The sequence below is a fragment of the Trichoderma harzianum genome, assembly GCF_003025095.1.
Source record: "Trichoderma harzianum CBS 226.95 unplaced genomic scaffold M431scaffold_34, whole genome shotgun sequence".
Lineage (NCBI taxonomy): Eukaryota > Fungi > Ascomycota > Sordariomycetes > Hypocreales > Hypocreaceae > Trichoderma > Trichoderma harzianum.
The window spans coordinates 61,797-74,463 of NW_020209282.1; the positions used below are offsets into that span (position 1 = coordinate 61,797).

A 12,667-nucleotide genomic window follows, 5' to 3' on the forward strand; every position below is an offset into this window, starting at 1 on the left:
TGAATTGCCCCGCCTTGATGATCTGTGTCGAAATCGCACTGTGTTTTATGCGGGAGGCTGCAAGGTCTAAACGATTGACGGCCCATCAACAGAACCAATGATATTGGCGGCAGCGGTAGATCGCACCGTAACCTCACGTGCAATCCACACAGTATGATTGCCTAGGGCTCCACGCCTAGAGAAAGAAAAAAAGCTCCTCGTCTCACCCAACTTTTTTCTTCAAACTTTTTTTCCTTCTCCCCCCAAGGGTCGGTCGCAATGCGCAACACGCTCATTTTCGCCGGCAACTCATGCCCAGCTCTGACAGGCCAAATATGTGAGAACTTGGGCATGACTCCTGCCCAAGCGGAGCTGACCCAATTCTCCAATGTGAGCTTCCTGTAGCTCTTCGTTGCCGTTTTTTGGTTCCTTGACTGTCGGCCTCGGCAGATACTAACTGACTCCCAAAGGGCGAGACAAGTGTCCGGATCCTCACAAGCGTCCGAGAGAAGGATGTCTTCGTTGTCCAGTCTGGGAGTCCCAGGATCAACGACTCCATCATGGAGTTGCTCATCATGATCTCTGCTTGCAAGGGTGGCTCTGCCAACAAGGTCACAGGTTCGCTCAACGGGCACCGGCTTTGCTGTGGAACATTGCTGACATTGTTTCGCAGCTGTGCTCCCGTACTTTCCCTACAGCCGACAGTCCAAGAAGAAGTCTCCTAGAGGAGCTATCACCGCAAGGATGCTGTCCAACTTGCTCGGCGTCGCTGGAGTTAAGCACGTCATCACTGTGGACCTTCATGCATCGCAGATGCAAGGCTTCTTCAGGTGTCCCGTTGACAACCTCCATGCTGAACCCATCATTGCCAAATGGATCAAGCGAAATGTGCCAAATTGGCGAGAGGCTGTGGTTGTTTCCAAAAACCCTGGTGGTACAAAACGAGTTACGTCACTCGCGGACGCTCTCAAGCTGAACTTTGGGCTGGTCACCACCGAGAGGAGACGCGGAACAAATATGACAGGCAGCATGATCATGAACCATCTCGATGGGCTTGATCAGCGGTCCGAATTCAAGGACACGGCGCAGAGTGGAAGTCGGCCAGACAAGCCCGCCCCAAGCCACGACAGAGCAAGGACCCCCGTTAGGAGTACTAGAGTTGTGACCGACTCGCAAGGTTCGCCTATTCGGTCTAGCGATTTGTCGACAAGTGCGACGAATCTTGCTGATCCTGTCCAAGCAGATCAACCCGCAACACGGCGAAAGAGCGCTGTGCATCTCGACTCTGACTATGATGATCGTCGTGCCCAAGAAGTCATTCATGGCCGGCTGATTCAAGGCCACATTGTCGAAGATGACTTCCCGTCTCCGGGACGCTCTACGGCGGGTAACAGCGTGCAGGGCGATGATCCGATGACCATGTCTCATGCTTCGTCCTTCTTTGCGCCCGATCGTCAGTCGCTGGCCGGCGGCGCCAACGGCGAAAGCAGCTCCGACGAGGAAGACAATGCTTTTGAGGATCCTAGGGCAGAGCACATGATCACGCTGGTGGGAGACGTGAGAAATCGCACCGTCTTCATAGTCGATGACATGATTGACAAGCCAGGGTCGTGGATCGCTGCGGCTGAGACCGTGGTCAAGAAAGGCTTGGCCAAGAAGGTGTACTGCATTGCTACCCATGGTGTCTTTGGCGGAGACTGTTTGGAGCAATTGCAAGCATGCGAGTGCATCGACACCATTGTTGTTACCAACAGCTTCCCCATCAACGAGGAGCGAGTGAGAAACTCGAGTAAGCTGGTCATTTTGGATCTGTCGTTTCTCCTGTCTGAAGCCATCCGCCGAAATCATTATGGCGAGTCCATTTCTCCCTTGTTTCAACACATCGGAGATTGAAATATGGAAGGATGTTGATTGCAATGTGTAAGCTGAAGGCGAATCGCCGCCTCTTTTCAAGACTGTTCATGGTCTGGCTGGATGGGTCTCTCCAGTTGTTTCATTTTTCTTTTAGCGTGGCGTCCTTGGATTTAGGAAAGGAAAGAGAAACAAAAAAAGGCTTGATGATTTGTACGAACAAGGTCAGTCAATTGATGAATAACGATGAAGTCTCGTGGAAGATTGCCCCCTCTCCCCACGTGTGTGTGTGTGTGTGTGTGTGTGTCGCCCATTATCTCGTGTTTCAACGAACACAACCCAGCGGTGCTGTCCTTGTGGCAGCAAGAGTCCGATTCATCTCAGAATGGATTCTTAACGGAACGTTGGTAGATCAAATTTTCGTTCTTAGAAGGCCCCTGATTCTTTTCTGGCTTCGGCTGGTCGTGGGTTAGGGGCAAGAGAAATTTTCGAACATCTTAAAGCAGATACATAGAAGTTTTCAATTTATCAATCCAGTTTATTTGCTAAATGTTTAAATGCTTATTTATTTATTTTAAATCTACCCTATGTGCACATATTTTACCTTATATCGACGTGCTCATCTGTCTATACACTCATTTTGTCTAAGTTGGTCGGCGATGCATGATAAGAGCGGATGCCTTTTCGCTCGTCAGTAACCAGAAAGCCTCAACTAAGAATCGAGAGAACGAGGGGTACTTACCTGGTGGTTGGGGTAGAGCAGAGACTCGGCAACGACGACATTCTCCTTTCTGGTGGCGGCGAAGACAATGACCTCAGCGATATCCTCAGGAGTGAGGGGGTCGCAGCCACTGGTGGTGGGTGTCAGTGCCCATACAATAAAGTGATGATATAAGCGGAACGGCAGAGGAGAACGGGTGGAATCTTACGCATAGACAGCATCGGCCTTGGACTTGTCACCGTAGAAACGAACAACGGAAAATTCCTAATGGCAGCAGCTGTAAGCAATGTGCAAGCTTGATTTTTGGTACCTCGAGCTGCCTTACCGTTTCAACCTGGCCGGGGTCAATCTCAATGACCCTGATTCGAGTGGCGATAAGCTCCTTTCTCAAGCTATCCGTGAAGCTTCGAACGGCAGCTTTGCTGGCACAGTAGATTCCGCCTCCGGGGTACGGCTCACGGCCTATAAAGAGACGGAGGTTAATATCACATGTGAAGGCGAAAGGATGAGAGAAAAGTCGTGAAGTGACCCCGAAAAACATACCGGCAATGGAACCAATGTTGATAATATCTCCCTGGCCACCGTTTGGTCGTTTCTGGAAAATTGGCAGAATGGCCTGTGTCATGTTGATGAGACCAGTGACGTTTGTCGTGAAGACAATGTTCATGTCCTCCTCATCAATTTCAGGTGCTTTGGCCACACCCTTAACAAGTCCGCTGAACAGTAAGGAATTAGCAAAGCTACTGACAGTATAGATGAAAAGTAATACTTCTTTTCATCGTATATCATAAGAAGAAGAGGGAAAAACTTACGCATTGTTGACCAGGACGTGGATATCCCTCCACTCCTCCGGCAAACTGTTCACAAAGCCCCGGATCTCATCCGCCTTGCTCACATCAAGCTTCACAGGCAACACCTTGACTCCATTGTTAGTCTCCTTGTGAATCTCAGCAGCAAGTTCCTCCAGCGACTCCGCACGGCGAGCCGTCACAATGAGTCGCAAGTTGCCATTGGGGTTGGTCCGCGCAAACTCGAGAGCCGTCGACCGTCCGATTCCAGACGAGGCTCCAGTAATAAGGACAGTCTTGCCCTCCAGACGCTTAGCTGCCGCAGATGAAGCCATGGTGCGCGTAAAGATGGTGAATCTGTTTTGTGAGACGGCTGGTTTAAAGGTGAGAGACGGAGAAGCAAGGGTCTGTCTCTGACTATATCTAGACAAGGACCGGTTGTAGCCGCTTTGTAAGAAAGACGAACGAGTCACAGCAGTGCGGAAAAGATTGGCGGTAGTTCTGATTTGAACGGAAGGCATCAAGATAAAGATATGCTTCTCCGTTGACTTTTGCACGCTAGCCAATTGCTCAAGGAGAAGAGAGAGAAGATGGAAAGTCGTAGAAGGAAAAGTGGGGTTTGATGTTGACTCCAAATTGGAGAGGACGAGATATGAGATACCAAGGGCACAAGTTTACGATTGGGTAAGGTAGCTGAAGGACTGAGTCACAACATGTACATTTCATGTATCTGATTTGAGGGCAATAATAGCAGCTACAAATGATTCCAAGCACAGCTCTTAGAGGGAATTAGTATCATTCATCATGCTATACAAAAATGACGACAAGCTCCAGGGCGTCTCCAAATTCGCCAATTCCCCCACCTTGGTTCCCGGTTGAAAAATGACCCCGCGCTTCTCAACGTGGGGCAGAAACAACATGCAAAATGATTGCATCTTCAGCAGACGGCAACACTTTTTACCGTCTCGAGGATGCCACGCTTGGCAATTATTTCTCCGCGGATTTTTATCCTCGCTTATCCGATTATCAGGTCTTCCGAGTCAAGAGCATAAGAAGACAAGAGCGAAGGGAAGAAGAAACACAGCAGGGGAGCAAAAAAGGCACAGGGTGGTCAGGGCCAGTCGTTGTCTGCTAATGCTTGTGCTCCAGCAAAAAGATGTTGTTGTATACAAGAGCCAAAAACAGCTCTCCTGCAACCGTCCAAGGGTGCTAATCAAGAAGATATCCACCTCTCCGTCATTCAGATCCCTCATAAACATGGACAGAAACACTCATGTTACAGGCATGAGTGTTACATCCAAAACAGACAGCATGCCTAATTCACTTCATCGGCTCTTCCAAATGCGCAACGTCCTGCAACGGAATCAAAGGTTCCACCCCTCTCTGTTGTCGATCTCTCGGAACTGTCGTTTCAAGCTGCTGCTCGATGTCCCTTTTGCGTATATGACAGCTCATAAAGGCTGTCGATAGCACCGCCAAACAAGCTGCTACAGCGGCCGTTGTGATGCTCTTGTGGAACGCAGACGAATATGCCTTCTTGACAGCTTCTAGGCTATCTCCCACTAGATTTTTCATGTCGCCCTCCATGAAAGCCAGCTCCTCGGGGGTCAGAATATCCGGAAGTCGGTTAATGACTTCGGTGTGTAAGAACAACGTAGAAACTGCTACGCCAAGGCTTCCCCCTAATATTCTCGCTTGCGCAAGAATGCCATGAGCTGACGCTAAAAGGCAAAAGAGTCAGCAGGTTATACGAACAAAGCAATGTAAAAGAATAAAGGACCTCCTTACCCTTTTGGCGTGTCAGAACATCAACACTTATCACATTGGTTGCTGCTGCTGTAAAAAGACCAAAACCAAACCCCACGAAAGCTAGAAACCCAAGAGCTCTTGCGTCGTTTTCAGGTCCTCTAACTGTTGTGAGGAGCACAAATCCAAGACCCATGAGCCATGAACCACAACGCAAGGTCCCAGAGAGATGATCTTTGACTGCGTTGACCTTTCCGCTGACCATGCTCCCGATAGCAGCTGTTCCTAGCATAGGAAGCAAAGTTAGCCCTGCAAGGAGTGGGCTCTTGCCGCTCACGACTTGCATCCTTATTGGAAATAAGAATATCAGGAGTAAATAAGGATAGCCCAGTAGAAAAGTAGTCAACATGCTTCTCGCGTAGCGTCGATTTCGTAACAGCTCTATAGGAAAGACGGGAGCGATAGATTGAGCAAACCACTTCTCAATAGCAAATCCCCAGGCGAAGAGTGCCAGCCAGCACGCCAAACCAACGACCAATGGTGCGATGAATATCGGGCGCCTCCAGGTCTTTGGTTCGGACTCACCGGCATTCTGAAATGCAAAAACCACGAGAATCGAGGCCGTGATTCCTAGTACGGTACCGACAAAGTCAAACTGCTTCCACGGTGTGGTGTGTGTATGAAATATCTTCCTTCTGCTGGGCCAGCTAATAAAGAAAACAATCAGAGAAACAAACCCAATGGGCCCGCTGTCTTCCACGTTAGCTGAGTTCTTTCATCATATACATGGTCGGGATTGCAGACTTCATCCAAAAAATCCACCGCCAGCTCGTATATTGGGCGAAAATCCCTCCCAAGACAGGCCCAAGAATGCCCGCGCTGGCAATGACCACTCCAATAATGCTACCGATATATTGACGAAGCTGTGGTGGGCACTGCTGAGTCAATATGATCATTGATAAGGCATATAGGCCTGCAAAGTACTGTAAGCCTTTCACTATCTTTGTGTAAGAGGGGAGGGTTTCGTATTCACAGACCGGAACCGCCAATCCCCTGAAATCCTCGGCATATTATCAGCCACTTTACGTGCTTAGAAAAGCCACATGCAATAGACAAGGACACAAAGAGTATATATGAAGCTGCGAAAGCATTACGCCGTCCAACAATATCGGAAAGAGTGCTGCATGACACGATGAAGCCAGCATAGCCTAAAGTATAGGCTAGCACGACCCAGTTGATCAGACTATGCTCTTGAAACTCGACCCCGATTGTGTATAAACTGGTTGCTAGGATGGAGGAGTCGATGATCGACAGTAGCAGGCCTGAACAGACTCTATAGGAACAGATCAGTTGGCGTCAATACATGTAAGCTCTCCTTTGAGCGGCACTGGCACTCACCCACAACAAAGCAACCAAAACTGCCATGTAGGAATGGGAGCGATATTGGCTTCAGGAATTCGTTCATCATCCACGCGTGGTGTTGTTTCCATAGGATCTCCGGGGTCGTCACAGCTGGAGCATCTCGAAGGAGGCGACATTATCCCAGTATCGGAAACGAACCTTGAGATTCGGGAATCCCAGCCTAACAGGCTTAATTGAGGAATAATATGAGATGGAGGTTCTGTTGCTGTCTTATAGGATGACCCAGAATGTGTCTCTCTATCAGCCGAGCTGGCTCCAAAAGAATGCCGAAAGGTATCCAAAAAGCAGCTCGCCTTCTAATATTAACAAGCGGATTCCAAAAAGAAGGAAGGAATATTAGGATAACTGATCGTGTTGAGTGCAAAAAGCGAGAGTAGTTGAACAAACGGAGAGGTAAATCGAGATAGGTAGGTAAGAGGGTCTAGTTCGTCAGGTGCAGCTGGTGGAAGGACAGCCTCTTATACTGGTCGTCGAAGACTGCAAACAAGATTGGTTCTAGAAATTAGGTATTGTCAAGTGACTCTCTCCGTTTGCTACATGCTTAGTGTAAGTTTTTGAGTGTCTGTAAATCACACCCACGCCTTCCTACTATACCAAAACTGCTACTGACGAGAAGCCAGAGGGGTGAAAACTCGTACCTCATGGCCACAGGTATGGGAAGTTTAAATTGACATCATGGCACTCGCTTGGCTATAGTTAGATCGAGGGGAATAATAAAGAATTCTGGAGACAAAACTACCAGTATCTGCACAGGGAGAGGATATGACCGAGAGTCCATAATTATGGCACAAGAAGCGTAGGTGCCTGTTGGAGCTGAAAGGCATGAGGCTAAAAGTTGTGTTCGTACGGTTTCACTCTGATAAAAACGGGAGTATTGTGACATATTCTGTTCAGGTGATGCAAGTGAATGCAATATGTTGAACGGAAGAGGCACATGCGCCTCTATAAAACAAAGAGCACCTCCAGTAGAGATGATGCAAGGGGAAATTACAGACGCCCCTACCGTCAAGAAGCAATATCACTGTCATATTAGGCGAGATGCTCTTATTAAATAAATAAATATATTCAGGTGGCAGATAATTCTTCTTTGCAGTGGACGTATGGAGGATGAATCTCGTACAGAGCAAATGTATTGAAATAAAGATAATTCTCGAAACTATTGATACCTAATGCGGACTAAGTGAAGCTTACGTTCTCTGCTTAGTCTGTATCGGGTAATAGTAGGAGCTTGGATTGTGCCCCTCGATAGCTACATGTGCCTAGCTTCCAGTACATACATTGTCCAACAACTGCATCAATCGTCGCCCATGCAACATCCGAAGCTCTGTATTGGCTAGGAATTTGCCAAAGAATACAGTATCACTACTCCAAGTTTTGAACCCCTTCAATAGCACTCCCTCACTCACTCACATCCTCACAACAAACGCACCGGGCCATCTACCACTACCCCGCTGGTGCCCAGGAGTCATCTCAACTTCAAAGCATCCACACACGCAGCGCTTGCACAGTATGACAGAGGAGCTGGAACAAACGACTCTCATACCTCAGGGTCCTTCAGACAAGGAAAAGAAGTATGATCGCCAGCTCAGGCTGTGGGCTGCTTCAGGCCAGGCCGCACTGGAATCGGCCAATCTTTTGCTTATTAACTCGGGAGCCGGCACAGTTGGTATTGAAACGCTGAAGAACCTTGTCTTACCCGGTTTGTTGGTCCTTTACCCAAAGACCGAGTCTGATTGCGGGCCCTAATATTGTAATTTTACTTAGGCATTGGCAAATTCACTATTGCCGATGGTGCCGTTGTCCAGGATGTGGACTTGGGCGTCAACTTCTTCCTAGACGAATCATGTCTCGGTAAATCAAGAGCTCAGTGTTGTACGGAGCTGCTCCTTGAGCTTAATCCAGAGGTGGATGGAGTTTGGAATTCTGCCGTGACGGTGCGTTCCTCGTGTTATCTATGGCGTCTTCAGGGCTAATTGACCCAGGATGCCACCAGTCTTCAAGAGCTGCTTAATGCACCAGAGACTTTCACCATGATCATGTATAGCCATCCTTTACAACCTGGAATGCTTGAAGCCATTGAGGCATACGGCCGTCAGCATCGGACGCCACTTATAGCCATCCACTCAGTAGGCTTCTACTCCTACTTCCGGATCACATTACCAGGAACATTTCCCACTGTGGATACTCACCCCGACCAGACTGCAACGACAGACCTGAGACTGTTATCCCCTTGGCCAGAACTATCCGAGTTTGCCAACGAAATGACCAAAGACATCGACAATCTTGACCACCACGACCATGGTCATATTCCCATGGTTGTAATTTTGCTTTACTATCTTGACATCTGGAAGAAGGAACACGGCGGCGCTTACCCAACATCTTACGGCGAAAAGACAGAATTTCGCCAACTCATATCCAAGGCCACAAGGCGAGACAATCCTGAGGGAGGTGAAGAGAACTTTGACGAAGCTTTCGCAGCTGTAATGCAGCATGTGACTCTGCAACCAGTCCCTTCATCGCTTAAACAGGTCTTTGATTATGAGCATACGGATGAACAAGACTCCAAGTCCAGCTTTTGGATCATTGCCGAAGCTTTAAAACAATTTTATGCTGAGAACGAACGCCTACCCGTGGCTGGTGGCTTGCCTGATATGAAGGCGCAGTCCAGCGTCTACATCCAGTTGCAGAACATCTACAAGGACAAAGCTAGGCAAGATGTAAACGACGTCTTGTCCAGAGTCCGCAAAATATCGGGAGGTGAAAACATCGGCTTGGAGGAAGTAGAGCTGTTTTGCAAAAATGCTCGCTTCGTTAAACTCATCAACAACACAGGGGAAGCGCCGCCAAGCATGGAGCAAATCATAGGTAGGTGACGACCTCAATGCAACTCTTTAGGCCGGTCACTAATATGAGACCATCTCCCAAATAGAACGAGAGCTAAGCAATGACGAAATCGCTGCCATTGCCGGACCGGAAATGCCGACATCGCTGATCCCCATCTACCTTGCCTTGAGCGTGCCATCGCATGCTTCGGCGGCATCCGCTGATGAGATTGTAACTGCAGTCTGTCAAAAGGCACCGGCTCTTGAGGGCAATGAGCGCTTGACTCAGGTGGCTCAAGAATTAGCACGAGCAGCTGGCGGGGAGCTGCACAACATCTCTGCCGTAACTGGAGGGATGGTGGCGCAAGAGGTGATCAAAATCATTACAAACCAATATGTTCCCATTGACAATACTTGTGTGTTTGATGGGATTGAGAGCCGATGCCAAGTCTTGCGATTATGAGACTTTCACTCACGCAAATTTGATGACACGGGGTCGATGTAGGCAAGACGAGATCAATTGCATTTAAGGGCCAGGGAATCATACATGGGCATAGCAGCTGCTATTTTTGAATTAAACCCACAGGAACATCCATAGAATGGCGGTAGTCATATTATACCAGAAGATTCTGCAATGAAGATATAAAGCCGGACAGGCTTGAAAAGGCAGGTTGACTGTATGTTACAGGGCCATACTAAGATATGGCAACAGTTGTACTTCATTGCCCAACCCATCGTTAGATATTTAGGCCATTTCCTTGCATATAATGCAATCCATAGTTCTAACATTAAGGTGGAAGGCTCAGACAGAAAGAAATCCTCAGACTGTACCTCCCTTATTCGTGAGAGGCAAGTGCCAGCCCTGCAGGAGACTTTACAACCGAGCTGCTGCCTTAGAAGAGACCTGTGGCCGGCGATATGAGAAGCAAGTGCATCCCGATTGAAACTCTGATAAAGACGAGGGCTTTTTCCCATACCATTCATCTGCCCCAACGCCCCGAAAACGATTTGGAGAGTCTAATTAACCTTTCAACAGCAAACGCATCAATCGCACTCTTTGGTTCCAAACAACGCTTCAGAGCTTCCAGGTTGCTTGGCCGTTCAGTTACGATAACGTTTACCACTCCCTTTTATTTCACTTATCTACATTTGCTCCCCTTTCTGGGGTCCGTTGGACGCACGAGTAAACTCAGCTTCAAATGGATCATCCACTCACCTGCAATAACCTCAAGTGTAGAAAGCAACTTGCCGACCACGCGGTCGTCACAAGCTGCAGGTGAGTCTCATGATCAATCTTCTAGCTTTATTTAATACATGCTTATGGTTTGCTTACGATTCAGTCACATCTTTTGTTCGGAATGCGCTAAACAGCTTGGCTTCACACAACTGGAAAATCAGGGGCGCAACACTTGCCCTGCATGCAACGCCCAACTGGCCAAAGCAGACAGCATCTTCTTCACCAATCTCAATCCAACTGAAGAATATAAAGCATGTATACTCAGTGGATTGAATCCCAGCATAGTCATGGAGTGCGCGGGACGAGCTGTCGGCTTCTGGGCGTATCAAATCACCCAAAACCTACACTATCAGCAGCACCTGTGCAAGACATTACAAGAAAAGTACTCGGATTTGTGGACTCGATGTGATCAAATTAATAGAGATGCTGATGCAAAAATCAACGGACTACGTGGGAAATTGGAAAGTTAGTGATGTCGGTGATTTCCCTTCTTATTTCATGAACTTATCAAGGCAGGTATGACGAATTCGCGAGACATTTTGCAACAAAAGAATGTCGAACTGGCGGAGGCTCTTCGAGATAAAAATCGCAAGCTTTACCAGACACAGGAGCTTTATACTCAAGTCAAGAGAAAAGCCGAATTGGGCCAAATTGAGCGAGCAGCGTACGATGCCGTCGATAATTCCATCCGCTTAGCGCCGCAGCCCGCAACGAACGGCCAAGAACCACACGGCTTTCATTCGAGTTTCCACGATACAAATGAACCAGTTTACTCTCTCAGCCATGGGCCACGGTTCGATACTACAGGGTTCACCACAGGTCTGTCTGGATCCAATCTTCAACGGAACGAGCGTGAAGATCCCTGGGCAAGAAAACGGACTCCATCTCATGGTAAAGTACATCACTATCCACAGGTATTGGATACAGCCTTAACCCATCATTACAGGCCTCACCCCTGAAACCCAGTCGTACCGCCGTACAACAAGCGGCCAGGGACGGGCAGACATTTTCCCTCCCAATATCGCCAGCAACAAGGGATTGTCCAGGGGGGGCAGCACAAGGCAGCCAGGTGCGAACTCTCCAGGTTTCCCCCAGCGAGGTAGCCCTTGGGCTAGTGTTGGCCTCACCTCTGGGCTCAAGTCTGGCGAACCGCCTGGTCAAACCAGAGCGAATGGACCATTGAGGGATCTATAACAAAGAAAGTTGAGTTCAGTGACAAGATATCGGTTCGGAACTGGTGTCTATTTTTGTGCAGTATGTGTTTTGGCAATCTCATTGGAGGGAGTTATAATGAGAACAATCATGAAAGAAAAGCAACCGGCATTGTTCAGTAATTGATCTTCTTTCAGTCTAAATTGGGTTCAAGATATTACGAGTGAACAAAGGCCATCTGCAGCATTTATATACTGCATACCAGTGCACATGTCGCCGCGTAAAAGTTGCAGGCGCCACCTATCACACAAAACCTCCGTACCCATAACCAACATGCAGAGAGGAGATCAATTTGTACGCTTTCAAAGCGAGGTAACCTATACCAGAACCATCCGATACAAAATGCGACCATTCATCCGAAAATTGGCTTGCCGTCTCGGATTACGCAATCCAGACAAGCGGAAGTTTGATACGAGGAGGACGGCACTACAATGCACAGATGAGATGCAAGTACATACACATGAACGGATAACATATAACAATCGCGAGCAGCATTCGACAGTGCACATTTCATCGGTGGAAACGAAGCCCCCAGTTCAGTGCTGGCTGTTGGAGCCTGCGCAAAGATATCCGGCCCCTTGCTCGTTTGGACGAGTACAAAGATATTCAGCCGTTTGCAACGAGTGCAGCCCAGGCCGAAGCTGGGGAACCTGTGCCAGCCGCCGGGAGAGGCATTTATGTTGCGTTCAGTGTTGTTCAAGATAAAGGTACGCCATACTCGTACAAGCACGGGTGACAAGTGGATGGAGGAAATGCTCGTGATGCGTGGGGTACCAAGTCCAACAAGGCGGTATTGCAGGGTTGTGCAGATGCTGGTGGTGTTATCACAGCCATCACCTGTAGTGGCAGATTGAGCTACTGCGGATGACTTCGTATTCTATCTTTAGCA

The 12,667-nt window shown here is 48.3% G+C and overlaps 6 protein-coding genes across 6 annotated transcripts; 4 read left to right on the forward strand and 2 right to left on the reverse strand.

The window, feature by feature from the left end:
* The first annotated feature begins 217 nt into the window (after nucleotides 1-217).
* Nucleotides 218-2,367, forward strand: M431DRAFT_514213 (hypothetical protein). Its single transcript, XM_024920178.1, has 3 exons — nucleotides 218-369; nucleotides 450-597; nucleotides 653-2,367. The coding sequence occupies exons 1-3, from the start codon at nucleotides 259-261 to the stop codon at nucleotides 1,870-1,872; spliced, it is 1,479 nt and encodes a 492-aa protein (XP_024767441.1). The 5' UTR covers nucleotides 218-258; the 3' UTR covers nucleotides 1,873-2,367.
* On the reverse strand, nucleotides 2,363-3,989 carry M431DRAFT_514215 (hypothetical protein). Its single transcript, XM_024920179.1, has 6 exons — nucleotides 3,364-3,989; nucleotides 3,095-3,267; nucleotides 2,877-3,013; nucleotides 2,760-2,815; nucleotides 2,573-2,681; nucleotides 2,363-2,510 (listed from the first exon to the last, which is right to left on the reverse strand). Exons 1-6 carry the CDS (start codon nucleotides 3,858-3,860, stop codon nucleotides 2,475-2,477), a joined length of 1,008 nt encoding a protein of 335 aa, XP_024767442.1. The 5' UTR covers nucleotides 3,861-3,989; the 3' UTR covers nucleotides 2,363-2,474.
* Nucleotides 3,990-4,659: 670 nt separating this feature from the next.
* On the reverse strand, nucleotides 4,660-6,575 carry M431DRAFT_101588 (hypothetical protein; the record flags this gene model as incomplete). The annotated part of the gene is made up of 5 exons (XM_024911327.1): nucleotides 4,660-5,060; nucleotides 5,128-5,834; nucleotides 5,890-6,058; nucleotides 6,123-6,418; nucleotides 6,484-6,575. 5 exons carry the CDS (start codon nucleotides 6,573-6,575, stop codon nucleotides 4,660-4,662), a joined length of 1,665 nt encoding a protein of 554 aa, XP_024767443.1.
* Nucleotides 6,576-7,796: 1,221 nt separating this feature from the next.
* M431DRAFT_525949 (hypothetical protein) lies at nucleotides 7,797-10,165 on the forward strand. Its single transcript, XM_024920649.1, has 4 exons — nucleotides 7,797-8,206; nucleotides 8,272-8,441; nucleotides 8,490-9,372; nucleotides 9,437-10,165. Exons 1-4 carry the CDS (start codon nucleotides 8,017-8,019, stop codon nucleotides 9,790-9,792), a joined length of 1,599 nt encoding a protein of 532 aa, XP_024767444.1. The 5' UTR covers nucleotides 7,797-8,016; the 3' UTR covers nucleotides 9,793-10,165.
* A 475-nt stretch (nucleotides 10,166-10,640) lies between these two features.
* On the forward strand, nucleotides 10,641-11,643 carry M431DRAFT_129538 (hypothetical protein; the record flags this gene model as incomplete). Its single annotated transcript, XM_024912408.1, has 3 exons — nucleotides 10,641-11,031; nucleotides 11,083-11,457; nucleotides 11,513-11,643. Coding segments are annotated over 3 exons (894 nt in total), but the record flags the coding sequence as incomplete, so codon positions are not given.
* Nucleotides 11,644-11,757: 114 nt separating this feature from the next.
* Nucleotides 11,758-12,547, forward strand: M431DRAFT_367869 (hypothetical protein). Its single transcript, XM_024914612.1, has one exon. It carries the CDS (start codon nucleotides 11,989-11,991, stop codon nucleotides 12,481-12,483), a length of 495 nt encoding a protein of 164 aa, XP_024767446.1. The 5' UTR covers nucleotides 11,758-11,988; the 3' UTR covers nucleotides 12,484-12,547.
* The last annotated feature ends 120 nt before the right edge of the window (nucleotides 12,548-12,667 follow it).

Excerpts from the sequence above, each read along its gene's own strand:
- M431DRAFT_514215 (XM_024920179.1), bottom strand. The coding sequence starts at position 3,860 with ATGCCTTCCGTTCAAATCAGAACTACCGCCAATCTTTTCCGCACTGCT. Across the intron at positions 3,268-3,363 it reads CACGTCCTGGTCAACAATGC|CGGACTTGTTAAGGGTGTGG; the intron begins GTAAGTTTTTCC and ends CTTACTGTTCAG. Across the intron at positions 2,816-2,876 it reads ACCCCGGCCAGGTTGAAACG|GAATTTTCCGTTGTTCGTTT; the intron begins GTAAGGCAGCTC and ends TGCTGCCATTAG.
- M431DRAFT_367869 (XM_024914612.1), top strand. The coding sequence starts at position 11,989 with ATGTCGCCGCGTAAAAGTTGCAGGCGCCACCTATCACACAAAACCTCC.
- M431DRAFT_514213 (XM_024920178.1), top strand. The coding sequence starts at position 259 with ATGCGCAACACGCTCATTTTCGCCGGCAACTCATGCCCAGCTCTGACA. Across the intron at positions 370-449 it reads AGCTGACCCAATTCTCCAAT|GGCGAGACAAGTGTCCGGAT; the intron begins GTGAGCTTCCTG and ends TGACTCCCAAAG. Across the intron at positions 598-652 it reads CTCTGCCAACAAGGTCACAG|CTGTGCTCCCGTACTTTCCC; the intron begins GTTCGCTCAACG and ends ATTGTTTCGCAG.
- M431DRAFT_525949 (XM_024920649.1), top strand. The coding sequence starts at position 8,017 with ATGACAGAGGAGCTGGAACAAACGACTCTCATACCTCAGGGTCCTTCA. Across the intron at positions 8,207-8,271 it reads GAAGAACCTTGTCTTACCCG|GCATTGGCAAATTCACTATT; the intron begins GTTTGTTGGTCC and ends AATTTTACTTAG. Across the intron at positions 8,442-8,489 it reads TTTGGAATTCTGCCGTGACG|GATGCCACCAGTCTTCAAGA; the intron begins GTGCGTTCCTCG and ends TAATTGACCCAG.